General features: G+C 42.3%; 2 protein-coding genes across 8 annotated transcripts in view; one reads left to right on the top strand and one right to left on the bottom strand.

Moving 5' to 3' along the window:
* Positions 1-1,012, bottom strand: part of LOC133509237 (uncharacterized) — a 61,906-nt gene extending 60,894 nt beyond the window's left edge. For 3 of the 6 annotated variants that reach the window (XR_009797278.1, XR_009797279.1, XR_009797277.1), the window contains exon 1: positions 879-1,012. Coding sequence is in view for 2 of the 6 variants with exons in the window: in XM_061836112.1 (XP_061692096.1) it covers positions 879-1,002 (124 nt within the window). In the remaining 4 variants the exon portion in view is untranslated. The remainder of the gene's footprint in view (positions 1-878) is intronic. The other 3 variants (XM_061836112.1, XM_061836114.1, XR_009797280.1) reach the window with 2 other exon arrangements.
* Positions 885-26,935, top strand: gfra3 (GDNF family receptor alpha 3). 2 transcript variants are annotated; one of them, XM_061836110.1, is made up of 5 exons: positions 885-1,022; positions 17,582-17,936; positions 24,198-24,307; positions 24,997-25,131; positions 26,505-26,935. In XM_061836110.1, the coding sequence occupies exons 2-5, from the start codon at positions 17,758-17,760 to the stop codon at positions 26,726-26,728; spliced, it is 648 nt and encodes a 215-aa protein (XP_061692094.1). In that variant the 5' UTR covers positions 885-1,022; positions 17,582-17,757; the 3' UTR covers positions 26,729-26,935. The 2 variants fall into 2 exon arrangements, with proteins under 2 accessions (XP_061692094.1, XP_061692095.1); XM_061836111.1 differs by lacking the exon at positions 17,582-17,936 and having other exon boundaries at positions 955-1,022.

The following is a 26,935-nucleotide window of genomic DNA, read 5'->3' as shown; positions in this document are numbered from 1 at the left end:
AGTGAACACATTGTGCTCGACCAAAACAAGAGCGTCGCAGGTCTGCACCTGGATCTACTGCAGTTTGCCAACCAAGGTAACAGGTCAGCGGATGATGCAGTCAACATGGGTCTGCACTTTATCCTTGAAGACCTTGACAGCCTATCTGTGTGAGGATCCTGTTCGTGGACTTCAGCTCTGCGTTTAACACCATCATCGCCAAACTCATTTCCTCCAACCTTCTCCAGCTCGTCAACTCGACTGCCATCTGCCAGTTGATCTAAACTTCCTGATGTGCAAGACACAGCAGTTGAGCCCGAGGGTCACCACATCATGCACACGCACTATCATCACTGGGGCACCCCAAGGTTATATCTTCTTCCCGCTGCTCATAACTCTTCACCAAGTCACTCATTCGTACACTTGGTTCGTGTTTTTCCACTTTTTCATGCTTTAATTCCATCGATATCATGCTTCTTCTTTCTTCTCACACCACTCTCTTTAGCAATTGCTTTCTTTTGGTGCATGGTTGAAAATTCACTTGTAGTAAATACAAAATAACAAAATGCGAGCACCATTGTACAGATATGCTACCGAGTTGAGGTGCACACATGGAAAGACCTAGTGAAGCACAAAAAGCTGAGCAGAACTTCTGTGCTTTAGCATCTTAATGACCACGGGGCCATCTACTGGAGGTTGTTCGTACATCAAACCCTGGCTCACAAGACAAAGCAAAACAAATTGTCTCAGCCTTGTGACGTATCCCGGAAAAGTCGTATGTTAAGTTACTTGTATGTCACAGCGCCACTGTAGTTCTTGTGGCTTCTGAGGAAACACAGCCTGCCACAATCGCTGCTGTGACATTTCTACACAGCAGTCATAAAATCAGTACTACGTACCTCCATCACAATCTGGTTTGGGGCCGCCACAAAAAAAGGACAAACTCCAACTCCAACGGACAATCAAAATTGCTGAATGGAGTGTCGGTACCACTCTACCCGCCCTTGTGGATTTGCACGCCATTCGATCTCGGAGAAAAGCAGGTAGGATCCTGTCGGATCTTCCATATCCTGGTCATCAGCTCTTCCAGCTAATTACTTCCAGCTGGCGCTACCAATCAATGCATATCAAAACTACCAGGCATGTGAACAGTTTCTTCCCTCTTGCGATTGAATGAATAATAATAATAATAATGACTAAATAAAATTAATAAAATTCTTTAACAGGTTACCTACAATTCCACTGCAACATGCTGCCAGTTTTCTTCCTTGAATTGTTGTCACACCTTGCAGTGCCAATCAGTATTAAAATTATGTATGACAGACTATCACATGACTCATCAATTTAAACTGCAGATACACTTCTTAAACCTTGACACCCTTTGGTAAATTGTCACTGCACTGGAATATCCCTCTAATAGGCATGCTACAAGACTCTGCATCCTTGCACAATTTTGCACAATAGTGAGTTATGATGAGAGAAAAGTTCCCTGTAAATTGACTGTCTATTCTACTTATAACTACATTTCTAGTTCTAATTCATTTGTTCTGTTTTTCTTACTCAATATGTATGTCGTACTAGGGTGGCACCAACTACCTTAAACAAATATCTTGTGTGTTGTTACATAGCCAGTAAATCTGATTCTGCTACTCTTTTCACTTCCAAGTCATTCTTGGCAAGCTCTTTCTTTAAAATAACCCCTACTCCATTTCTCTTCCCATCTACTCCATCATAAAATAATCTAAACACTGCCCATGTCAACCAACTCCTGAGCTTTTCCTGTCATAGTCCCAACCTTCGAAAGCCCAACACTCAGTTGGAGGGTCGATAATCTCCTCTTCTCTTTCTGCTGCAAAATCTCCTTTATTCCTCTTCTTCATCTTTCTCTATGCCTAAAAATTGTTTCCATGAAAGTTATGATCAGAATCAGTGACAAAGGACAGCCTTAGTGGACTTCAACCCTCACTAGAAACGAGTGCGGTATACTGCGACTGGATGTGCCTATGCACTAAACAACAGTTCAGAGGACGCCCACCTTTTTGACAGGCTTAGTGGACTTCAACCCTCACGAGAAACGAGTGTGATATACTGCGACTGGATGTGCCTATGCACTAAACAACAGTTCATAGGACGCGCACCTTTTTGAGTCCTGAGAGGAAGTGCTGAAGAAGGAAGGAAGGAAGCTTTTTGGTGGGAGACTTCCATGCTCACATGGGCAATGATGGTGAGACCTGGAAGGGTGTGATGAGGAAGAAGGCTGGGGCATCTGATTTGAATGCTTCTTTAGTGAGATGTTCCAGGCACGTTTCATTGGAAGTAGACCCATGGGAAGACCCAGGACACACGGGAAAGACTACTCCTCTCGGCTTCATCGAAACCTCTTAGGATCTCCCCAGAAAAGCTGGATTCAGTGGCTGGTTAGAGGAAAGTCTTGGCCTCCCTGTTCAACGTACTATTCCCGTGACCTGATCTTGGATAAGCGGTAGAAGATGAATGGACTTAAATTGTTCCCTCGCTACAACGCGGTTCACTTATGTGGACTCGCTATTACACATTTTGTGTGTGTAATTTTTTACAGTGTAGCTGGCAAACCCCGCGTGTGCTGCATCCCAGTTGGCTAAAGGACTGTAGACCATTGTCAATTGGCCTAAGTACTCGCCACCACTCTGGCAGGACCTGCGACATTTCTGTGTACCTCATGCTGTGCCCGCGTGGTTCCATCTTCAGAGTCCCGGTACTTTGGGCAGTCAATCGCGGGGTGTCTGGGCTCTCACTTAGAGATAGGGTAGAAGCTCAGTCATCCAGGAGGGGCTCAGAGTGAAGCCACTGTTCCTCCCCATTAAGAGGAGCCAGATGAGGTGGCTGGGGCATCTGATACGGATGCCTCCCATGCGCTTCCCTGGTGAGATGTTCCGTGCACGTCTTAACGGAAAGAGAGCCTAGGAAATACCCAGGACATGCTGGAGATACTACGTTTCTTGGCTGGCCTTGGAATGCCTCGGCATCCCCATGGAAGAGCTGCATGAAGTGGCTGGGGAAAGGGAAGTCTGGGCAATCTTGCTAAAGCTATTACTCCCACGATCCGACCCGGATAAGTGGTAGAATTGATTGCTTGTTTCTTTATGCCCAAAGATTGGCTGGCAACCAGTTCACGGTGTACCCCGCCTCCTGCCCAAAGACTGTTGCGATAGGCTCCAGCACTCCTGGCACCCATGTAAGCAGCTCAAAAAAATGTATAGATGAATAGATTTTTTTTAAATTGAGTGATTCAGTACACTCAAAAGACCTCCTGTGGCTATCACTTCAATTCATTGTGTGTGGGCTGAAGGGGGCTTTAACATGTTTTTTTTTTCATGATGTGTCACTGGATAAAAATACCGTATATTCTATTTGAGATCGTTGAACCGGCTACGCCAAATAGCTCTTCCAATGGCAGCGGAGTTTGTGGAGTGATTTCTGTGTGCTATTTTGTGGACTTGTTCTGTAAAAGCCAAGAGAGAGATAAAGTTGGAGATGGATCAGTTCTAATTGCAGCTCCAGCTGTGCTGTTTTGGGTTCTTGTGATAACGGACAAGACACCAGCTCAAGTGCTGTCTCAATTTTATCAAAATGAAAGAATCGATCTACTAGGGGTCGAAGACATAGCTACTAGGGGTCGAAGACATAGAAGAGGAGGAAAGCAGATTTGTCGGCAGAAGAAGAGCAGGAATGCATAGAGCCTACAGCTGAGTGTAGGGACATTGAATGTTGGGACTATGACAGGAAAAGCTCAGGAGTTGGTTGACATGATGATTAGGAGAAAGGTTGATATATTTTCCATCCAAGAGAGCAGGTACAAAGGTAGTAATGCTAGAAGTTTAGGAGTGGGGTTTAAATTATTTTACCATGGAGTAGATGGGAAGAGAAATGGAGTAGGGATTCTTTTAAAGGAAGAGCTGACTCAGAATGTCTTGGAGGTGAAAAATGTATCAGATCGAGTGATGAGGCTGAAATTTGAAAATGAGGGTGTTGTGTATAATGTGATTAGCGGCTATGCCTCACAGGCAGAATGTGACCTAGAGTTGAGAGAGAAATTCTGGAAGGAACTAGATGAAGTAATTCTGAGTATCCCAGACAGAGAGTTGTGATTGGTGCAGATTGTAATGGACATGGTAAAGGAAATAGGAGCGATGAGGAAGTGATGGGTAAGTACAGCATTCAGCAAAGGCACTTTGAGGGTCAGATGGTAGTGGACTTTGCAAAAAGGATGGAAATACCAGCAGTGAACGTTTTCCAGAAGAGCCAGGAGCATAGTGACCTACAAGAGGGGAGGGAGAAGCATGCAGGTGGATTATATTTTGTACAAACGATGTATTGACTGTAAATTTGTGGTAGGGGAGACTGTTGCTCGACTCTGGCGGTGGGTAGGAAGATTAGGAAGACAAAGGTAGAGCAGAGAATCATGTGGTGGAAGCTTAGAAAGGAAGAATGTTGTGTGGCCTTTCGGAAAGAGATGAGACAGGACGTGAGGAGCTCCCAGAAAACTGGACTACCACAGCTAAGGTGATCAGAGAGACAGGCAGGAGAGTACTTTGGGTGTCTTCTGGTAGGAAAGGGGACAAGGAGGATTGGTGGTAGAACTCTAAAATACAGGAAGTCATACAAGGAAAGATATGGCTCATGGGCCATAGTTTGCCTATGTCCGCTGTAGATTCTAAACTTTTCCCCTTACCCGTTAAAATACATGTGATTATTGAGTTCTTGAAGTAGAAATAAATGAGAGTATTTGGAGTTGGGCGCACAGTGGATCAGGTGGTAAAGTGTAAAACAACTTAGGGCGGCATGGTGCACAATTGAAGAGGGTTGGCCTCACAGTTCTGAGGATCCGGGTTCAATCCCGGCCCCGCCTGTGTGGAGTTTGCATGTTCTCTCCATGCCTGAGTGGATTTTCTCCGAGCACTCTGGTTTCCTCCCACATCCCAAAAAGATGCAACATTAATTGGACACTCCAAATTGCTCCGAGCTGTGATTTTGATTGCGTCTGTTTGTCTCTATGTGCCCTGCGATTGGCTAGCAACCAGTTCAGGGTGTACCCCGCCTCCTTCCCATTGACAGTTGGGCTAGGCTCCAACACTCTTGCAACCCTTGTGAGGATAAGCAGGATAAGACTCTAAATTGCCCCGAGGTGTGATTGTGAGTGCGACTGTTGTTTGTCTCCATGTGCGCTGCGATTGGCTGGCAACGAGTTCAGGGTGTACCCAACCTCCCGCCCGGTGACAGCTGGGATAGGCCAAAAACCAACCCAACCCAAAACACAAAAGAAAATGGATGGATTTGGAGTTTGCTGCAGTCTATCTGTTCTAGCCAGAATCATTCTTGGCTCCTCATTGTGGTGTATACATTCCATGAGGTTTTGTAATTAGTTAGCTAGATACTCCTGTTTAAAATTGGGAGCATTCAGGTTTAAGAACCTAACTGTCTCTTAAAGAAGGCGAACAGACAAGGCTTCAAGTTTTACTTGCTGCAAGGGGAGCAAGCAGAGCCTCTCCCTGGTACCAATCAATTCCACCTCGTGTACCACTACAGCTTCTTTTACTCACATAGGTCACATGATAAGACCTTTTGATTGATGACATCTGTATAATTGATTACATTTGTTTGATTCATTACATCTGTTTCAAGACAATAAGTTCAGAGATAAAAGCTAGGTGGAGAGATGTAACCAACTGTTTACAAAATGAGAACATATGAATGATTTCTTAACACTTTTATTTTTTGAAAAAAATGTATTACTGCAGAATGTAATGTTTAAAATAATATGAATCTGGTTGTAAACGGAATAATTGAAAAGAAAAAAATATTTGGGGTAAGGTTTCCCTTTTTTTTTGTATTGTGGCTATTCTTCCCAGTATTGATAAAGATACATTTTTAATTTTAATAGGTGTAAATTGGATGAGATTTTTTTGAGAAGTGGTGTGGAGCTTAGATTTGTTCACGTTGTGAAACTTGGTGAAATATTACAATCTAAATAAATTGTTTCCTTTAAGATGGAGTAATACGGGATTTCATCTGCAGGATTACATTATTTTTCTGTTATTGGAATGATTGTTGATTTTCTCCAGTCAATGTTACGTGCCTCAAGTTTTGAGGCTGGCGTTTTGTTGGTTTGAACTGATCTCTTCTATCTATCCTCTTGGAACCCTGGTGATCAGGAGAGAGCCAGTGGTTACTTCTTCCCCGGAAAGCATATTCTTTACGTAGTGCCTCTCAAGTATATAATACTTTGATGAGAGTTGGCTAACCCGAGTTCTTTCCTCAATCTAAATTAGGAACTAATCCATTAACGTAATAGTAGTTACTCTAAACTTCTACTACAACTTCACTCTTTACTTGTGTGCTTATTCCCTCTCAAAAGGTCTCTGAAATAATGTTTCCCCTTATGAGTGAAGGTTATCTTAATTTGAATAACCAAGCTACCAAATAAACTCCTCACTTTTTTAACTGGCTTGCAGATAGTCAAATAATAGACCTGGTTATGTAACAAAAAGTGTGCACATTTAACAACAAAATAAAGGATGGAAAATCAAATATTTATATCCATCCATCCATTATCTACAGCTTTTCCGGGTCGGGTCGCGGGAGAAGTACCTTCAGCAAGGATACCCAGACTTCCCTTTCCCCAGCCACTTCTTCTAGCTCTTCCGGAGGGATCCAGAGGCGTTCCCAAGCCAGCCGAGAGAAATATTTCTAAATTATATAAATATTTATACAAAACAGTCAAATAAACAAAGTCAATGTAACAGGTACAATGTACACTTAAACGAATCTAGGCTAACTTGAGTTAAATTAAGGGCTCATACTAATATGAACATCACTGGCAAAATAAAATAAATTCAAACCCCAATGTCCCTGCAGTTTCAAACGGCAGGAATTAAGAATGTCGAGAGTTGTGTCCAATTGCCCAGCCTCATCCAAGTCCTGACGGTCCGATCCGTTGCAAAGCTTTTCCCTTGTGGTCCAATGCAGCCCTCGTTAGCGTTTGCTCGTCGCTAGCGTCCTCGTCTTCTTCCACCTGTTCCAACACAGGCCTCGCTAGCTGCCATTAGCTTGTCGCTAGCATCCTACCAAAGTTCCACGCATCCACTTAGCCTCTTTATTAGCGGCTAACTCCACCACGTTACGGCGTGATCTGAGTAGTCCACTCAAACGACACACTATCACAATTGAACTGTCAACAGTACTTGTTGAACACGTTGATCAATGTTGATAAATGCCTGACCTTAACTTTTCTTTTCTTCAAACAACAACTAGTACTTTGCATTTTGTCCAGCTTTCTCTTCTCTCTCTCTCTCTCTCTCTCTCTCTCTCTCTCTCTCTCTCTCTCTCTCTCTCTCTTTTTCTAGTGTCTCCCCTCAACTCGTCACTTCCTCTCCTTCTCAAACACTGGTTACAACAATAAAATGACAAACAAAAGTATTTCTTTTCACAAATTAATAAAACATGATTAAATACAAATCCCTTCAACAGAAAATAAAATTCAGCACACACTTTAACAAATATTCCACCACTTTGTATAAAGAAAACAACTCAATTGCTACTCTATTTTAACTTTTAACTACAGCAATTTTTTAACTGGGTTACATTTATCACAAGTACTTCTGTACATTTTCAAACAAAACATAATATTATAGTCATTATCTTCTTCCTACAATAAACTTCCCCATTTCTAACAATTGTGGTTTACAGTCAATCACACCAGAGATCGTGCCCGTGATGTCACCGTTGTTTGCGACGCCATATTGCAGATCAAACAAAGCTGCTTGGCAGTGCGGGAGTCGCTGTATCGGAGCAGATTTTTCACAATGCCCAAGATCTGTTGTGCTGTTGGTTGTCACAATAGATGGGACAGTTCTTCAAAGATATCATTCTATAGAATACCGCTGAAAAGACCAGAAACGATCAATGGATTTAAGCCATTAAACAGGATGGATGGTGCCCAACAAAATACACACGCCTATCTTGCGATCATTACATTTCAAGTAGGAATGATTTTTCTCAATCTCAAATTATCAATAAGTATTTATAATGCCAAGTTGACTCATTTGATAAAAATGTATATTTAAAAAAAAATAATAAACTGTCTGTCACAGAGAGGTTTACAGTGGTAAGCGTGTGGCAGCAATACTCTTATGTGACCGGGGTAAATGACTCCCTGTACTAAAATTTTTTTCCAATCAGAGTTAAAGAATGTGAGTTTCTGCAAAATCAGGGGTCATTTATTTAAATATTAGTATTTGTAGTGAAAAAATCTATTTGGGATTTATTCCTGATTGAGAACAGATACAGCACCAAAGTATTTTTTGAGTCCAGACTTTTATACGCTTTCAAACTCTTCTGTGTAAATCTCGACGACTTAGTCACCAGATACTGTACATGTGTATATCTAGTTGCCCAAGACAGGGAAGCGAATTAACATTCAAATTTTTTATCGGCAAAAACATTGACTTCGGCATTAAATATGGATCCTCTATGCTAAGTGTCTCGAATTTTTCCTTGTATCTTCATTTAATATCACCTTCTAAATTAACGGTATAGGACAAAACTCTGGCTGTCGTGCTATCAGACATATTTTCATTTCGTCTCAACGGAATAAACTTTCAACAATGTTTTGTTTGACGGACAATATGGCGACATAAAAATCACGTGATTTTATTACTTAGGTGCACAAGCTCTATACGTACATCTCCACTTTTGCTGATACACAATGAAGGACTTCAAAGAATGATTCATGTCACAGACCAAAGCAATGTTAATGTTCTCTCTTTCAAAGACATTTCAATTCTCCATTGGATTCCTCTGCTTTAAACTGGGGAGTGACTTTTATCATCACCATTTGCTACTACTGCTGAACACTGAATGTTATATTATACTATAAACTTAAATAACAAAACAATAAGTCATATTAATGTGTCGCGTCACCACACCCATTCATCTGAGCACCATTGCTGTGAAACATCTGCTCCTCAGGTGTACATCAGCCATTCATCAATGCAGTACACAAACGCATCATTCAAGGGTAACAGTTTTGGACAGTGTTTCGCACAACCACCTCACCTGGAAAGCAGAAGTGATGAGAAGGAGAGAGCCAGTTGTTACTTCTTCCCTGGAAAGCATATTCTGGAGTAAGAAGGAAGATTCCCGCCCCTTTATGCAATGCTGGAGACCAATCTCGGTCAACGTTTGGCTCTGCCCACCATCACAGTAGTTGTTAACTCAATCTGATTGTGAAACCAAACCAGCCATTTGTAATCCATACATTTCCCATTTGTGTTACCCTACATAGAGTAATCTGATATTTGTGAAATTTTTTTTAATGAGATTGAAGAGTGCCTGACCAGAGGAATATGGTTCATCTAAATAAAGAATATCATCACATACTTATTTGTGTTTTTACACTAGCGAGCGGATATCTTTCATATCAGTGTAACGTATCGTGGTAGCAGCCGGTTGGACGAATTTTGTAAATAGCATTTTGAGAGTGGATATCCTTGTCTGGTTCCTTTTTGTAAAGTAAAACTCTGTGGTCCAATCTTATGGCGTGTCTTTTAGTTAGGTGTATAATGTTGTTCTCCAATATACGTATAAATGAGTCTCCATTGCCAAATTGGCAAAGTACTGTAAGTTAAGTTTATCAAGAACTTTCTCTGGACCAATTGATATGTTTGGATATACATTTTTATGCTGTGACATGCTTCTTAAATTTGACAGATGTCTGTCATTATTTGTGAAGTTTCTGCCTTTAATGATGCCTGTCTGGTCATAGTGGATTATCATTGGGAGTTACCTTTTCAAGCCTTGGTGCAAAGGATTTCGAGATAAACTTGATCTATCCATCTGTATCTCTATATCTAAGGGCCGATAATTAGCTGGAGTGGGGTTTTTACCTCTTTACTAATAAATTCATGGAAGCTATGTTCATATGGCTAGTTATTTACCATGATTGTATATCTCCTCCCAAAGTAGAGAATGGAGATGTCGCTGGGGAGTCGTTGAATAGATTACTCGCTAGGCAAACTCTAGGCGGTCCAGCAGGAGTCCTCTAATGCTAGTGAGGTGGTTCGGTACAATGCATTGCGATGACTTAATGACCACAGATGTCACGATGACATGCCTGTAGTCATTCAAAATCCTAATCGAACGTTTCTTTATGAGTGGGACTGTAGTGGAGGATTTAAAACAGGATTTTTCACACGACTGTGCCAACTGGTGATTGATTAAAGCATCTGCCTCACAGTTTTGAGGGCCAGGGTTCAAATCCCAAACCTGCTTGTGTGGAGTTTGCATGTTCTTCCCATGCCTGCGTCGCTTTTCTCCTGGCACCCCAGAGAAAAACATGGATGGTAGATGAATTGAGGAGTCAAAATTGCCAGTGAGTGTGAGTATGCGTCTGAATGGTTGTTTGATTTGTGTGCCTTGCGATCGGCTTTGTACCAGTTCAAGGTCTACCCAGACTCCTGCCCAAAGATTGCTGGGATAGGCTCCAGCGCTCCCATCTCCCTAGTGAGGATTAGCAGCTCAGCAAATGGATGGATTGTACTTTACACAGTTCCCGAGATCTATTGAAGATCTATGTGAAGACTCGAGTGAGCTCATCCATGCAGACTTTGAGGTAGGATGAAGGCAAGTTCTGGGCAGGCCGCATTGTTGACCTTTTGTAGTTTGAAGATGGGTCATCCTGTTCATGACTGGGTAACGCAGAAGTCATAGGAGCCATAGTGGTCGGTGATATGGCTAGGTGGATATGGGGTTTGAAAATGTCCTTTTCAAATCTGCAGTAGATGTTATTCATGCTCTTTTGTTTGCTTGGGAGGATGGTTGTTTGTAGTTGGTCAGGGATTTTCAGACACTGGGAGCCATTTTTTCATCTTTTCTGCATAATTTCTTTGCAATGTTAATTTCTTTTGTCAGGTGATTTCTAATGTGATTGGAAAGTGCTCTGTCCTCACTTCAATATGTGTCCTTTTGGCCTGAAGAGGGTGCCTAAATTTTTCAGAGAACCACAGTTTTGTTATTGCATGTGTGAAATGTCTTTGTTGGCACTCACATATTTTGACAGAAACAGATACAGGATGTGACACAGTCCATCAACTCACCAGGCTGCCAGTTAAAGTTTCAAAGACACTTCAGTCTTTGCAGTCTAAAAAGCTTTCAAGTTCTGTATTTGTGTCGTTGCTCCACTTCTTCATTGTTTTCTTCTCACATTTCAAGTTTTTGCCTTTATGTTGGTATTAAGTGAATTAAGCAGTGATCAAAGAAGCCCAGAGCTGCAAAGTATGCGGGAGGATAGGGGAGAGAGATAGGGTGAGAGGGCGCAAAGCACCACCCAGTCTCTGACAATGGTACTGCAGGGGAATTCATCATAATAACCCCCCTCTCAACGGACGCCTCTCGGCATTCTGCCAGGCTTCCCCGGGTGAGCTGCATTGAAGTTCTCTAGAAGGGAGTGATCAAGGATGAGCTTCCAGGAAATCCAAGAACGCTCCACTGGCCAATACCCTTTCCAGTTACAGGTACTGGTACCCTGGGCCTCATGTCAAGGATGAGTGACACCGTAAAGGCCAGATGGTCATCGATAATCTTGGGGGTGGCGGATGGCATGTGCTGAGAGGGCTCAGGGTACAAGTGGAAACAGGTGGAAGTAATGATATCTGGAATGTGAGATGAATTTTCTAAGGCAGTGGTTCCTGGTTTCAATCAAACTCCAGGGGTTTGGTGAGCCACTTGCTTGGGTTCAACGGACAACACAACGCACACCGTGTGTGTCTAGTCTTTTTAGACTACAGTTCTAATGCTGTGTTCATGCCATTCAAAATGCAATGCTGAGCCAAGGCATGTACCATTGTGGCGCTCCACCTTTAGTTGAAATGTTGTTCTTTTTTTAAAATGTTTATTAAACAACATTTCACACTTCAGTTGATAACTGTCAGACACTGCATCCAATATTAAAAAAGAGCCCCCAAAAGTGTGGCCTGATGGAAAACTCTCATGGAAACACATGAAAGGCCCACTATAGCTTGCAAAAAAAAAAAAAAAGGGGGGGGGAGGGGGTCTCTAAGATTGTGAGGAATAAGATTCCCCGGTCCGATGAGACCAACATAAATATATTTTTTACTTAATTCTAAGTGGTAAGGAAGATAAATGTGCCCAACTACAGGGATATCCTCAACGAAAACCTTCTCCAGAGTGTTCAGCACCTCAGACTGGGCTGGACACAGCTAAAATAACAAACGTTTGGCTTCAGAACAACTACGACCATTCTTGAATGGCCCAGCCAGAGCCCTAAATTCAACCCAATTTTATACTTTTGTATTCTTTTCCAGCATTATACATATTTATATATAAAGTCCTGATTTCAACCCAATTAAGATGCTCTAGCATGGCATCAATTGAGTGATGCACAACTAAAATCCCAGGAAGGTTGTTGGACTGCAACCCTTTTATAAAGAAGAATGGCCCAAAAGCCATCCTGATTGTTGTGCACAGGAAATGGTTCACTGAAGTAAATGTTTCCAAAGGACAGTCATCCAGTTTTTAAACCTTCATGTTCACATACATTTTCCTCCCTGTCCTCTGAGTGTTTCCATTATTTTCAATCTCTTCTTCTTTTCCTTTCGGCTTGTCCCGTTAGGGGTCGCCACAGCGTGTGATCTTTTGCCATCTTAGCCTATCTCCTGCATCTTCCTCTCTAACCCCAACTGCCCTCATGTCTTCTCTCACCACATCCATAAACCTTCTCTTTGGTCTTCCTCTCGCCCTTTTGCCTGGCAGCTCCATCCTCAACACCTTATCACCAATATACTCACTCTCTCGCCTCTGAACATGTCCAAACCATTGAAGTCTGTTCTCTCGAAACTTGTCAGCAAAACATCCAACTTTGGCTGTCCCTCTAAGGAGCTCATTTCTAATCCTATCCAACCTACTCACTCCGAGCGAGAACCTCAAAATCTTCATTTCTGTCACCTCCAGTTCTGCTTCCTGTTGTTTCTTCAGTGCCACCGTCTCTAATCCGTACATCATGGCCGGCCTCACCACTGTTTTGTAAACTTTGCCCTTCATCCTAGCAGAGACTCTTCTGTCACATAACACACCAGACACCTTTCGCCAGCTGTTCCAACCTGCTTGGACCCGTTTCTGCACTTCCTTACCACACTCACCATTGCTCTGGATTGTTGACCCTAAATATTTGAAGTTGTCCACCCTCGCCATCTCTTCTCCCTGTAGCCTCACTCTTCCCCCTCCACTTTTCTCATTCACGCACATATATTCTGTTTTACTTCGGCTAATCTTCATTCCTCTCCTTTCCAGTGCATGTTTCCATCTTTCTAATTGTTCCTCTCACCGCTGTTCTGCTGCCCTCATACATGTCCTGTACTACTCAAACATATTTCTCCGCCACACCAGACATGCGCGTGCAGTACCACAGTTCCTTTCTTGGTACTCTGTCATAGGCTTTCTCTAAGTCTACAAAGACACAATGTAGCTCCTTCTGACCCTCTCTGTACTTTTCCACTAGCATCCTCAATGCAAATAATGCATCTGTGGTACTCTTTCAAGGCATGAAACCATACTGTTGCTCGCAGATACTAACTTCTGTCCTGAGTCTAGCCTTCACTACTCTTTCCCATAACTTCATTGTGTGGCTCAACAACTTTATTCCTCTATGGTTGCCACAGCTCTGCAAGTTCCCTTTGTTCTTCAAAATGGGAACGAGCACACTTTTCCTCCATACTTCAGGCATCTTCTCGCCTACTAGTATTCTGTTGAATAAGTTGGTCAAAAACTCCGCAGCCACCTCTCCAAATTGCTTCCATACCTCCACCAGTATGTCATTAGGATCAACTGCCTTACCATCCGGAGTGCCTTTTCGAACTTCCCCCTTGCTAATCATTGCCACTTCCTGGTCCTTCACACTTGCCTCTTCCTTCTCTCTCATTTTCTTCATTCATCAACTCCTCAAAGTATTCTTTCCATCTATTTAGCACACTACTGGCACCAGTCAACACATTTCCATCTCTATCCTTAATCACCCTTACCTGCTGCACATCCTTCCAATCTCTATCCCTCTGACTGGCCAACCTGTAGAGATCCTTTTCTCCTTCTTTCGTGTCCAACCTGGTGTACATGTCTTCATATGCCTCTTGTTTAGCCTTTGCCACCTCTACCTTTGCCCTACGTCGCATATCAATGTACTCCTTTCGCCTCTCCTCAGTCCTCTCAGTATCCCACTTCTTCTTCGCAAATCTCTTTCTTTGTATGACTCCCTGTATTTTGGGGTTCCACCACCAAGTCTCCTTCTCCCCTTTCCTACCAAAAGACACATCAAATACTCTCCTGCCTGTCTCTCTGATTACCTTGGCTGTCGTAGTCCAGTCTTCCGGGAGCTTCTGCTGTCCATCGAGAGCCTGTCTCACCTCTTTCCGAAAGGCCGCACAACATTCTTCCTTTCTCAACTTCCACCACATGGTTTTCTGCTCTACCTTTGTCTTCTTCATCTTCCTACCCACCACCAGAGTCATCCGAGACACTACCATCCTATGCTGTCTCGCTTCACTCTCCCCTACCACTACTTTACAGTCAGTAACCTCCTTCAGATTACATCGTCTGCACAAAATATAATCCACCTGCGTGCTTCTACCTCCGCTCTTGTAGGTCACTATATGTTCCGCACTCTTCTAGAAATAAGTGTTAACTACAGCCATCTCCATACTTTTTGCAAAGTCCATTACCATCTGACCCTCAAAGTGCCTTTGCTGAATGCTGTACTTACCCATCACTTCTTCATCGCTCATATTTCCTTTACCATGTCCATTACAATCTGCACCCATCACAACTCTCTGACTGGGATACTCAGAATTACTTCATCGAGTTCCTTCCAGAATTTCTCTCTCAACTCTCGGTCACATTCTGCCTGTGAGGCATAGCCGCTAATCACATTATACACAACACCCTCATTTTCAAATTTCAGCCTCATCACTCGATCTGATACATTTTTCACCTCCAAGACATTCTTAGCCAGCTCTTCCTTTAAAATAACCCTTACTCCATTTCTCTTCCCATCGACTCCGTGGTAGAATAATTTAAACCCTGCTCCTAAACTTCTAGCCTTACTACCTTTCCACCTGCTCTCTTGGATGCACAGAATATCAACCTTTCTCCTAATCATCATGTCAACCAACTCCTGAGCTTTTCCTGTCATAGTCCCAAAATTCAAAGTCCCTACACTCGGTTGTAGGCTCTGTGCATTCCTCTTTTTCGTCTGACGATGGATCCGGTTTCCTCCTCTTCTTTGTCTTCGACCCACAGTAGCTGACTTTCCACCGACGCCCTGCAGGTTAGCAGAGCCGGGGGCAGGCGTTGTTAACCCGGGCCACGGCCGATCCGGTATGGGATTCTTTAGATGAACGCTCATATTTGTTTGGCACAGTTTTTACGCCGGATGCCCTTCCTAACGCAACTCTCTGCATTTATCCGGGGTTGGGACCGGCCTACAGATTGCACTGGTTTGTGCCCCCCATAGGGCTGCATTCCATTATTTTCAATAATGAAAAAAATTAAAACATGATTATTTTTGTGCCAGCAGGGTGGCACAGCTTTTTGGATTCACAGTTCTGAAGACCGGGTTTCACATCCCGGGCCCACCTGTGTGTAGTTTCTATGTTCTCGACCGTGCCTGCGTGGGTTTTCTTCGTGGGCTCTGGTTTACTCCTACATCCAAAAAAAAAAAAAAAAAATCATTCATTGTAGAGTCTAATTTGCCCTTAGGTGTGATTGTGAGTGTGACTGTTGTCTGCCCTGCGATTGGCGGGCAACCAGTTTAGGGTTAGGGTCCGCCTCCTGCCCAAAGATAGCTGGGATAGGCTCCAGCATTCCCACGATAAGCGGCTCAAAAAATGAGTGGATGGATGGGTTTTTATATGGGTTCGGCCAGCAGAGCAGACTATAAAAGCACTCACTTGTTTCCCTCTGGTTGTTCACCTATAAAATCTTTTTTTTTTTTTTTTAACAATTCCAATTTGTTTTCCACCACCTCCATACCACTGAAACAGCAATCATCAAGTTCACAAACAACCTCGTCCTGGCAACTGACTCTGTCTTATTTACCATCCTCATCTTCGCTGAGGTCCTTTTGAAGTAGAGTTGTAATTCATAATGCCTTTTGAGTCTGGAATCCCCTTCACACAGTCTAAAAAAGGCTGTGGAAAAATGCTCAAATTCACTGGATGCACATGTAATAATTCTTCCAAGCACATACTTGTTTTCCTCAGTTTGCTGATTGTGCAGTTCAATGACACGTTTATTAGCGGAATTCAACTATACAGCAATGTAGCAGTCCCAAGCAGACCCAGTTTCAGGGAACTGAGCCACTGCTCTCATGTTTGGCCAGATGTTCTGAAAGACGTTTCAGATCTTTGAATCCCATTGAAGTCCATGTAGTGTCTTCCCCGAAGAGCAGGAAAGGAAAGAAAAACAGTGATTTTCTGATCACACATTGAGTTACACGTGTTTTCCTCTTGAACCATTCAGGATTGAACGTGTGGGTTTTGTCCTTTCCTGCTTGAATAATGTCCAAATCCACCGGCTTATCTATCCCAAACATTAAATTTCAAATTTTTACTCAAGTGGCAAAGTGCTACATTTACTCTTGTTTAAAGTATCTATGTCGTTCATATTGATGGGTTCCTTCTATTGGTCCTTTAACTTGCAATGAAAACAAAGATTGTTGTTTGTTTGTTATGACTTGATTTATGTCACTCTATTACTGTATTTTAATTGGCTGATTTTGTCTGTTGGGCCACATTAACTGGGCCCCATGGTTGTCTACTGAGAGGAGTTAAAGATATGCACTATGATTTTAGTGGCTCATCACTTAAAACCAAATACTCTCAGGACAGCAAGAGTTGAGTCAGAGTTAGAGAAATTGTGCTTGGCTTTGCAAAGCCTTTGGATTATGCAAAATGTTTACAACCGAATTGCCTTGGTAACATAATGGGTATTCGTATTTATAGATATTATTTAAGATAAAATATTATTTTTAGATTGCTCGATAGAGGACAATAATTTTGAGCCTGCATAGAGCTCCACCAGCGCCATCTGGTGGGGCCAGGCCCCAATGGCCCACAATGCAAAGACGTCACTGCTTGTCAGTGATAAAACTGAAATCCCATTAACAGTTACCATGTAAATGCTAGCTGCATTATAAAAGGCTGTGCAAACTTGTGTAACCACATCATAGCTGTTTATCTTTACTTCCACTCTCAGATGTACATGTTTTCCAATATGTTGTACATGTTACAGGACACATTATTGGTGGGAAATATCAAAATGATTTCTTTTTCTCATTTCCTTTATATCGCAAAAATATGGCATTTGAATAGGGGTGTGTATATATTCAATATCTACTGCAGCTATTCAACTGAAGATCAAGATACAGTGAGATAAAATTGTTGCATGTTTCTCTATTCCTGCATCTCACACTTCAAAAGCTATCTTAAACAATCCATTTTTGGGAGGAAAGAAAACATTCCATAACATTTAGCACTTTTTTTTTTTTTTTTTTTTACAGCCTTGCCTGTCATTCAAGGGGATTTGGAAAACCAAAGCCTGAAAGCGGCTCAGGACTGTGGCCTATATGAGAAGTGTGGTGCTCTCCACTCAGAGTATGTTCTGGCATGCACCAAGAAGGTACCTGCAACCAATCGATGTAACCAGCACAAATGACACCGGGCTCTGAGTAGATTCATGGAGAGAGTACCTAAGGAATATAGCTTTGGTGTCCTTTTCTGCTCCTGCACAAACACTCTGTGTGGTGAGAGGCGGAGGAAGACCATTGTACCCTCATGTGCTTATGACGATATGGAGGATCTCCAGTCCAATTGCCTCCACCAACAAACTTTCTGCCGCAGGGACGCCCTATGCAGGTCAGACCAGGCCCTGAAGCCGGGGCATACACTCTGAGAGTCAAACCAAGATCAGGTCCAATTTGAATCATCCATATCACTTATTGGGTTGGAAATTAGGTACAATTTAGAAGTCCTAAGTGGCCATAGAAATTATTATTATTGTCAGCGATAAAAGGGCAATAGAGCAGAAAAGAGATTTAATCATCATTTTCTTCACCCCACTGTCTAATAGACAAATTAAGGGTCTGTTTCTGTGGCTGTATGGTCTAAACGTATGAATACCTATTTTACTTTTGTTTCCTAAAAAGATCAAGGCACAAATGAAAATAGAGGCAACTTGATTTCTATTGGTAATGTGTTTTGCATTCACAGTCCAAATCCAGAGACTTTTGTTTTAATTGTTTGACAACGAACAGAACTAATTTGAACAGTGCCAATTCAAATGTGAGTATGGCAGTCATTGCTCTCAGAAGCTATGAACATATGAGATAACACCCTCAATAATGAAAACCCCTTTGGCCTCTCATGAACATAACAAGACTAAAAATGTAAAAAATTGTCTCTCAGTGGATGTTTTTACAAATAAAGCCATTCACATTTCCTCCAAATTATTCTGCATGGTATATTGTAAAAATGGAGAGGTGTTTAGTTTTGACATTAAGTGAAGAAAATGAGTATTTGAACACCCTGCTATATTGCAAGTTCTCCCACTTAGAAAACCAATGTTAATATTTGGTACGGTAGCCTTTGTTTGCAATTACAGAGGTCAAACGTTTTCCTGTAGTTGTTCACCAGGTTTGCACACACTGCAGGAGCGATTTTGGCCCACTCCTACACACAGCTCTTCTCTAGATCAGACAGGTTTCTGGGTTGTCGCTCAGAAACTCGGAGTTTCAGCTCCCTCCAAAGATTTTCTATTGGGTTTAGGTCTGGAGACTGGCTAGGACACGCCAGAACATTGATATGCTTCTTACAGAGCCACTCCTTGGTTTTCCTGGCTGTGTGATTCGGGTCATTGGCATGTTGAAAGACCCAGCTATGACCCATCTTCAATGCTCCAACTGAGGGAAAGAGGTTGTTTCCCAAAATCTCACAATACATGGGCACGCTCATCCTCTCCTTAATCCAGTGCAGTCTGCAGTCGTTCTGTCCCATGTGCAGAAAAACACCCCCAAAGAATGATGCTACAACCCCCATGCATCAAAGTAGCGATGGTGTTCTTGGGATAAAACTCATCATTCGTCTTCCTCCAAACAGGGTTAATCGAATTATGACCAAAAAGTTCCATTTTGGTCACATCTGACCACAAAACCTTCTCCCATGTATACTCTGTATCATCCAAATGGTCATTGGAGTGGTCATGGTCAATTTAAAATCTGGGGCGGCACAGTGGAGCAGCTGGAGAGTATCTGCTTCACAGTTCTGAGGACCGTTCACATCCTGGCCGCTCCTGTTTTGAGTTAACATGTTCTTGCTGTGCCTTCCTGGGTTTTCTCTGGTTTCCTCTCACATCATAAATTGTGATTTCTGGATTTTTCTTTTTAGATTATCTCTCTCACAGTAGACATGCATCTACGATGCAAATTTCAGACACCTCCATGATTTCTAAGTGGGAGAACTTGCGATATAGCAGGGTGTTCAAATACTTATTTTCTTCATTGTTGAGTATTTAGTATCAACATGCGCAAGGTCACAGCCAAAACCATAATGGTGCGCCACACTCCTGTTTTTGTGGATTTATAAAACATCAGCATTTACTACAGCTTATGTTCAACTGAAACCTATAACTAGGATAATTCTAATTATAAGTCATACATACAGTATGGGCAGCATGTTGGAGCAGCTGTATAGTGGTGGCCTCACAGTTCTGAGGACCCGGGTCCAATCCTGAGGCGTTCCCAGGCGAGTGGAGACGTACTCTCTCCACCGTTTCCTGGATCTTCCCATGGGTCTACTTCTGGTGAGATGTGCCCGAAACATCTCATCAAAGAGGCAATCAAATCAGATGCCCCAGCCACCTCTTCTGCCTCCTCTCAATGCAGAGGAGCAGCGGCTCTACTCTGAGTTCCTCCCGTATGACCGAGCTTTTCACCGTATATAAGAGAGAAACCGGACACTGTTGGATGAAACTCATTTCAGCCACTTGTATATGGGATCTTGTTCTTTCGGTCATGACCCACAGCTAATGGCCATAGGCGAGGATAGGAACGTAGATTGACTAGTTATTTGAGAGCTTCACCTTTCCGCATTACTGCAGACACTGCACCGATTCGCCTGTCGATCTCACAATCCATTCTTCCCTCACTCGTGAAGAAGACCCCAAAATATTTGAACTCTTCCACCTCATACATGTTCTTGTCCCAACCTGGAGAGGGCACACCACCTTTTCTGACTGAGGACAATGGTCTCAGATTTGGAGGTCATGATTCTCATCCCAGCCGCTCAAGGCTCGGCTGTGAACCACTCCAGTGAATGTTGGAGATCATGGCTTAATGAAGCTGACAGAATTACATCATCTGCAAAAAACAGTGATGTAATACTGAGGTCACTGAACTGGACCGCTGCTACACTTCAGCTGCACCTTGGAATTCTGTCCATAAATGTTAAGAATAGAATTGGTGACAAAGATCAGCCTTGGCAGACTCCAATCCTCACTGGAAATGAATATGACATGCTGCCATCAATGTGGACCTGAGCTGTGTGATCCCCTGTAGCTTAAACTCAGCCGCCCATCCCGCTTCTTTGAAAGAGGGAACACCACTCCAGTCTCCCACTACAGAGGCACTGTCCCTGATGTTTGGAAACTCTGGGTGGACCTTGCCTCCAAAGAGCATTTTTACCACCTTGGTTACCTCAGAGATTGGACAACCCACCTCAGAGAACCCAGACTCTACTTCGTCATTGGAGGGCGTGTTGGTGGAATTGAGGAGGTCTTTTAAATATTCTTCCCAACGTGTTACATAACATTGAGAGAATAAGGACCCCAAAAGCAGACACGTGATTAGGTTATGTACACTCGATTTAATAACCAAAAGCAGAATGTCACATAAAAGGAGAACGGGACACTAAAAGTGTGCATAACACGTGAGCAGAAGCCATAACAATACAAACCATGGGAAACACTGATGAAAAAGGACATCATTAAATAAGCATCAATAATTCAATTCAAAATCAGATACAGTGAAGAAAATAAGTATTTGAACACTCTGCTATATTGCAAGTTCTGCCACTTAGAAATCATGGAGTGGTGTGAAATTTTCATCGTAGGTGCATGTCCACTGTGAGAGAGAGAAACTAAAAAGAAAAATCCAGAAATGACAATGTATGATTTTTTTAACGATTTATTTGTGTGATACAGCTGCAAATAAGTATTTGAACACCTGTCTATCAGCTAGAATTCTGACCCTCAAAGACCTGCTGGTCCGTCTTTAAAAGTCCACCTCCACTCCATGTATTATCCTGAATCAGATGCACCCGTGTGAGGTCGTTAGCTGCATAAAGACACCTGTCCACCCCATACAATCAGTAAGACTCGAACTTTTAACGTGGCCAACACCAAAGAGCTGTCCAAAGACACCAGAGACAAAATTGTACAACTCCACATGGCTGGAATGGGCCACGGAGAAATTGCCAAGCAGCTTCTTGAAAAAAGGTCCACTGTTGGAGCATCATGAGAAAATGGAAGAAGCTAAACATGACGGTCAATCTCAATCGGAGTGGAGCCCCATGCAAGTTATCACCTCGTGGGGTCTCAACGATCCTTAGAACGGTGAGGAGTCAGCCCAGGACTACACGACAGGACTTGGTCAATTACCTGAAAAGAGCTGAGACCACCATTTCCAAAGTGACTGTTGGTAATACACTGAGACGTCATGGTTTGAAATCATGCATGGCACGGAAGGTTCCCCTGCCTAAACCAGCACATGTCAAGGCCCGTCTTAAGTTTGCCAATGACCACTTGGATGATACAGAGGAGTCATGGGAGAAAGTTTTGTGGTCAGGTGAGACCAAAATGGAACTTTTTGATCATAATTCCACTCACCGTGTTTTTGAAGGAAGACTAATGATGAGTTCCATCCTAAGAACACCATTCCTATTTGGAAGCATGGGGGTGGTAGCATCATGCTTTGGGGGTGTTTTTCTGCACGTGGAACAGGACAACAGCACTGCATTAAGGAGAGGATGACCACAGCCATGTATTGTGAGATTTGGGGGAACAATCTCTTTCCCTCAGTCAGAGCATTGAAGATGGGTCGTAGCTTGGTCTTTCAACATGCCAATGACCTGAAGCACACAGCCAGGAAAACCAAGGAGTAGCTCCGTAAGAACCATATCAAGGTTCTGGCGTGGCCTCGCCAGTCTCCAGACCTAAACCCAATAGAAAATCTTTGGAAGGAGCTGAAATTCCGTGTTTCTCAGCGACATCCCAGAAACCTGTCTGATCTCGAGAAGAGCTGTTTCGAGGAGTGGGCCAAAATCCGTCCTGCAGTGTGTGCAAACCTGAACAACTACAGGAAACATTGGACCTCTACAATTGCAAAAAAAGGCTACTGTACCAAATATCAACATTGGTTTTCTCACGTATTCAAATACTTATTTGCAGCTGTATCACACAAATAAGTCGTTAAAAAAAAATCATACATTGTGATTTCTGGATTTTTCTTTACTGGATTATCTCACAGTGGACATGCACCTATGATGAAAATTTCAGACCCCTCCATGATTTCCAAGTGGGAGAAATTGCAATATAGCACAGAGTTCTAATACTTATTTTCGTCACTGTAGGTAGACAGAGCCACAGCAGAAGGATGATGTCAAGTGGGAAAAAAACAAACTCAGGGGAATCAAACCTGCACTGGATTACTCGTGACACAAGTCTAGGGTCAAACACTGAGGGTAATACAACGAAAACTACAGTACTTGAGGCAATGGTAAAATACGCACATGATTGGAATGACAATGACAGTGGAAGAGAGTATTTCAATAGTCCAGCGGTTTCCTGATTCTATTGCAAATAAACTGATCATCCTTGGCATCAGGTGTGCAACAGGAGGCCCCGCCCACCAGCAGTCAGCCAGGTAACAGCAAACTGAAACAGCAAAACCAAAATTCGCAGACAAGAGTGGCATGACACACACACTCAGAATGTCCCGAGTCGAAGTCAGCAGCACCCATCCTCACTATACACAATGTTGACGGTGCTCTGCATCTCCCTCCTGAACAAGAATGTCCTCTAAATTGTCAGGAAGTCTTTCTCCATGGCCTCACTAAACTTCTCACATGCCCAAGTTTTTGCTCCAGTGATTACCAAAGCTACTTTCTGCTTGGCCAACTGGTATCCATCGGCTGCCTCCCATAGGCCAAAAAGGCCTGACAGAACTCCTTTTTCATCTTGTCGGCATCCTTCACCGTTGCTGTCTACCAACGTGTTTGGGGATTGCCGTCATGACAGGAACCAACTACCCTACGGTAATTTTAAGTTTAATCATTAAAATCAACTACTTTATCAAGTCAATGGGAATCATGTCACTTTTTAGATGTATAGAACTTTATGAAAAAGTGGTGAAAAACCTTTTTTCCTCAGTCTCGTGATTTGAAGGTTGCTACATGAATTAGACGAGTTCTAAATTCGAGCCAGTGTTTTTTTTGTTCTTGAATCAAAACACACAAGTGATGTAAGTAGTGATTTTTTTTTTAATAGAAATTTAATGAAGAAGGAAAAAAAGTCAGGCTTAGGGGAAACTTCCAGGGAGTAAAAGGTTACTTGCAAAGCATGGCAAACAGAACTGGAGATATGGCAGGGTACTTAGAACCAATAAACAGACACAGATTAGGAAGAATCAGATTATACAATGCAGTGAAAAGGGCAGAGCTGGTTACCGTTGAAGGATAATAAAAAAACGGTGAAGAGAATCTCAGTGGTCACTGGTATTTGAACAGAAGTGAGTGGAGATCAGCGGTGATGCAGTTCATCTGGTTGAAGAAAGGGAGCAGCAGCAGAGATCTACGTATGTCATGCCCAGCCAGTATGAAAGCCAGTATGAAAAAAAAACAAAAAACAAAGCAGAACAGGAAGGGGAAACAGAGACCTCACACATCAAATCCCAAAACCTGTACAGTTTTATGAAACAATTTTGAGAGCAAAAACAAAGAGAATACTAAAGTGTTAAAAAATATGAAACTTAATCTAAATTAATATTTTCACAAACACAGCCATACGACACAAATCTTCAACACTCTTCAGTCTTTTATTTGATGTAAAAAAATATATATTTCCAGGTCCAGATTGGCTGACTTCATTCAGAACTGCGAGCCATTGCCACTAACAACCAGCGGCTGTCTGAGAGACTCAGCTGGTCTTTGCCTCCAAGCGTATGCAGGACTTGTCGGTATGATATGTGGGGGGCTGGTGAAAGTAAAGTACAGAGGAAACGCAAGATGAAATTGTAGTTCCATATTGTACCTCCTTCAGGTCAAACTAGAGTTTAATACAGAGAAACGCAAAGATAGGAGATAGACAGTGGAACAATTAATGTATTTAAATCCAGAATCATGTTCAAAGACAACATAAAGAAAGGTCAATGTTTGATGGAAACATATTTTTCTTTATAAAATAGTAATCAAACTGAACTGAAAACTTTTTCAAGGTTCCATAATGGAAGACAACAAAGATTTCATCAAGCCACAAAATGTGTCATCACCCGGGGAAAGAAAGCCACAGTTCAATTATTATTTATTTATTAGTAGTAGTATTATTTGTTCTGTATTAAACACAAATATGATCTTTACTATTAAAAAGAAACATACTCAATCTAAATTCGCTCACTTGAGGAATACTATCTATCTATCGATTGATCTACCCCCCCCCCCCCCCCAACCTCCCTTCTCTATCAAATTCCCCATGCATCAGACATCTGGAAACAATTAAAGCAATTCTCAATGTTCTCAATTGTTTCTTGCAACTAAGAAGTACACACCTCTCTCCCAGTTTTCATCACAACTATGTCAACAACCCAACCTAACATTGTGATTAATATATTTAAATTTTCGATGAATAAACTATTTTTCTGATGTTTAGGAACTATCATGACTCCAAACTACATTGATAATGACTCTGCAGCTGTATCATTGTCATGCAACTGTAAAGGGAGTAGCAACCAATGGCAAGAGTGTCTGAAACTCCAACAAATGATTTCCCACAACACCTGCCTACGTAAGTCTGATCTCATTGGATTGTGCTGGTGGCCATAGTGTGGTCAGTGTATAGATCTCCTAATTCTCTTGTCTTTTAAATAGGAAGGTTTTGTCTTGATGCACTATGGTTGTTTTCTCAGAGCCTGTGTCTGTGGATGGGATTTGTAATGTGACAGCATTTTGGGTAATTCTAGGGGAGTGGAAAGTAACAGAGTTAAAGGTATACTTTTTATTTTTATAATCACACAAAATTTGTAAACAGTTGCCATATAAACCCTGAGTGGAACGTTACAATTAAGCCCTCGCACCCCGACATACACTTAGAGGGGACACACCCTCCCATATTAATTGCCGGGACCGTCTTCACCCCTCCCAATTTTGCCGATGTACGTTGTGGTAAGCTACATTGTGGTTGAGGAATATTCATACTTTGTAGTATGTATAGAGGATAATATATTTGTTTCACTTGTCTGGATCCTAGCTTGATGGTACAGACTACTATAAAGTGTTTGTTTCGCCTTGTTCATGGCAGGTACGTTCATTAAAGTGTATGGAATGTCTAATTTCTAACGGAAATTATCTTATCTAGACAAAAATATCTGTTCAACTCTACCATAAAATGCAGAACATTTTCGAAGTTTTTACCAAAAAATATACGTGTTTATGAATTGAAGTCCACGAACTTTGACCTAGTTTCCCGTCTGAAAAACACGTGTGTGTGGCTGACCTCTGACGTCGCTACATGTAAACACTTCATACTGCAGATAGTTTCTCACACAATCACAGGCAGATCCATCGCGCGGTACAATGAAGGACTGGGTGGTCGCGTACCTATTTCCTAAATACACAGCGTTTATAATTTTAAAACAAGACCAAAAACTTCGGATATAATTTCAGGATATAAAAGCCTTTAGTATTTATCAGTTTATGACTAACTAAACCAAACAAGAACTTCACAAATGTTTACCAGTCTTTGTTTCCAACACGAGGCATACGTGGGACCCTTCACAATAGTGTTCAACACTCGATTATTTCGGAAACTTCATCGACATTCTTCTAAAGTAATTCCAATGCTCACCATGTTGTCACCGGTTCTGATCTCATGTTGCTACTCAGCTGTTTCCGTTTCATTTCCATCTTTTTCCGTTGAATCCAGCAATGTGCGATCATTTTTTGCCGATAATTGAAAAATAAAAATAAAAAATCCTTCATCACGGATTTCAGATTCAAATTCTGCATTAAAAAAACGGTATAATATTAGCAAAAAGGTGCACTGAGAACCTTCCACACACTTTAATGTCAGGTATTCCACTTTTCGGCGATGTACGTTCTGGTCCTAGCTCAATGCTACAAATATTACAAAGTGTTTGTTTCGCCTTGTTTGTTTCGCAGCTGTGTCAAATAAATGGAGATTCCCTCTGAGAAGAATCCTATGTCACAATGTGGTCTTTAAACTACACAACGCAGAAGTCCACCGGTCACATGGAGGAATTCTGTCATGGCCCTGCCAGTTCCTGTCATGGCCATACCGGTCCCCGATGCGGCACGCACCTGCTGGAATCAGCGGAGGCGCACATCTGCGCCTCGTCTCTAGTAATCATGTCCCAGTTATATAGAACCACACGTACGGTCTGGCCTTTGCCAGATTGTTGGTTCATGCCTCGTTTCCACACTCTCGTAATCCCATTCCTGATCTCCTGTGTACCGACCCCTGCCTGCTGCCACTGACCTGCCTCCTACGCCTGACGTCATTGTTACTGATGCTCCCATTGAATGCGTGCCTGATCCCTGACACTGGACTGAATAAATACCCGTTTCCCGAA

Source organism: Syngnathoides biaculeatus, chromosome 11, assembly GCF_019802595.1.
Source record: "Syngnathoides biaculeatus isolate LvHL_M chromosome 11, ASM1980259v1, whole genome shotgun sequence".
Taxonomy (NCBI): Eukaryota; Metazoa; Chordata; class Actinopteri; order Syngnathiformes; family Syngnathidae; genus Syngnathoides; species Syngnathoides biaculeatus.
Note: the sequence above shows the minus strand (reverse complement) of the source record. Positions and strands in the feature narration are given on the sequence as shown.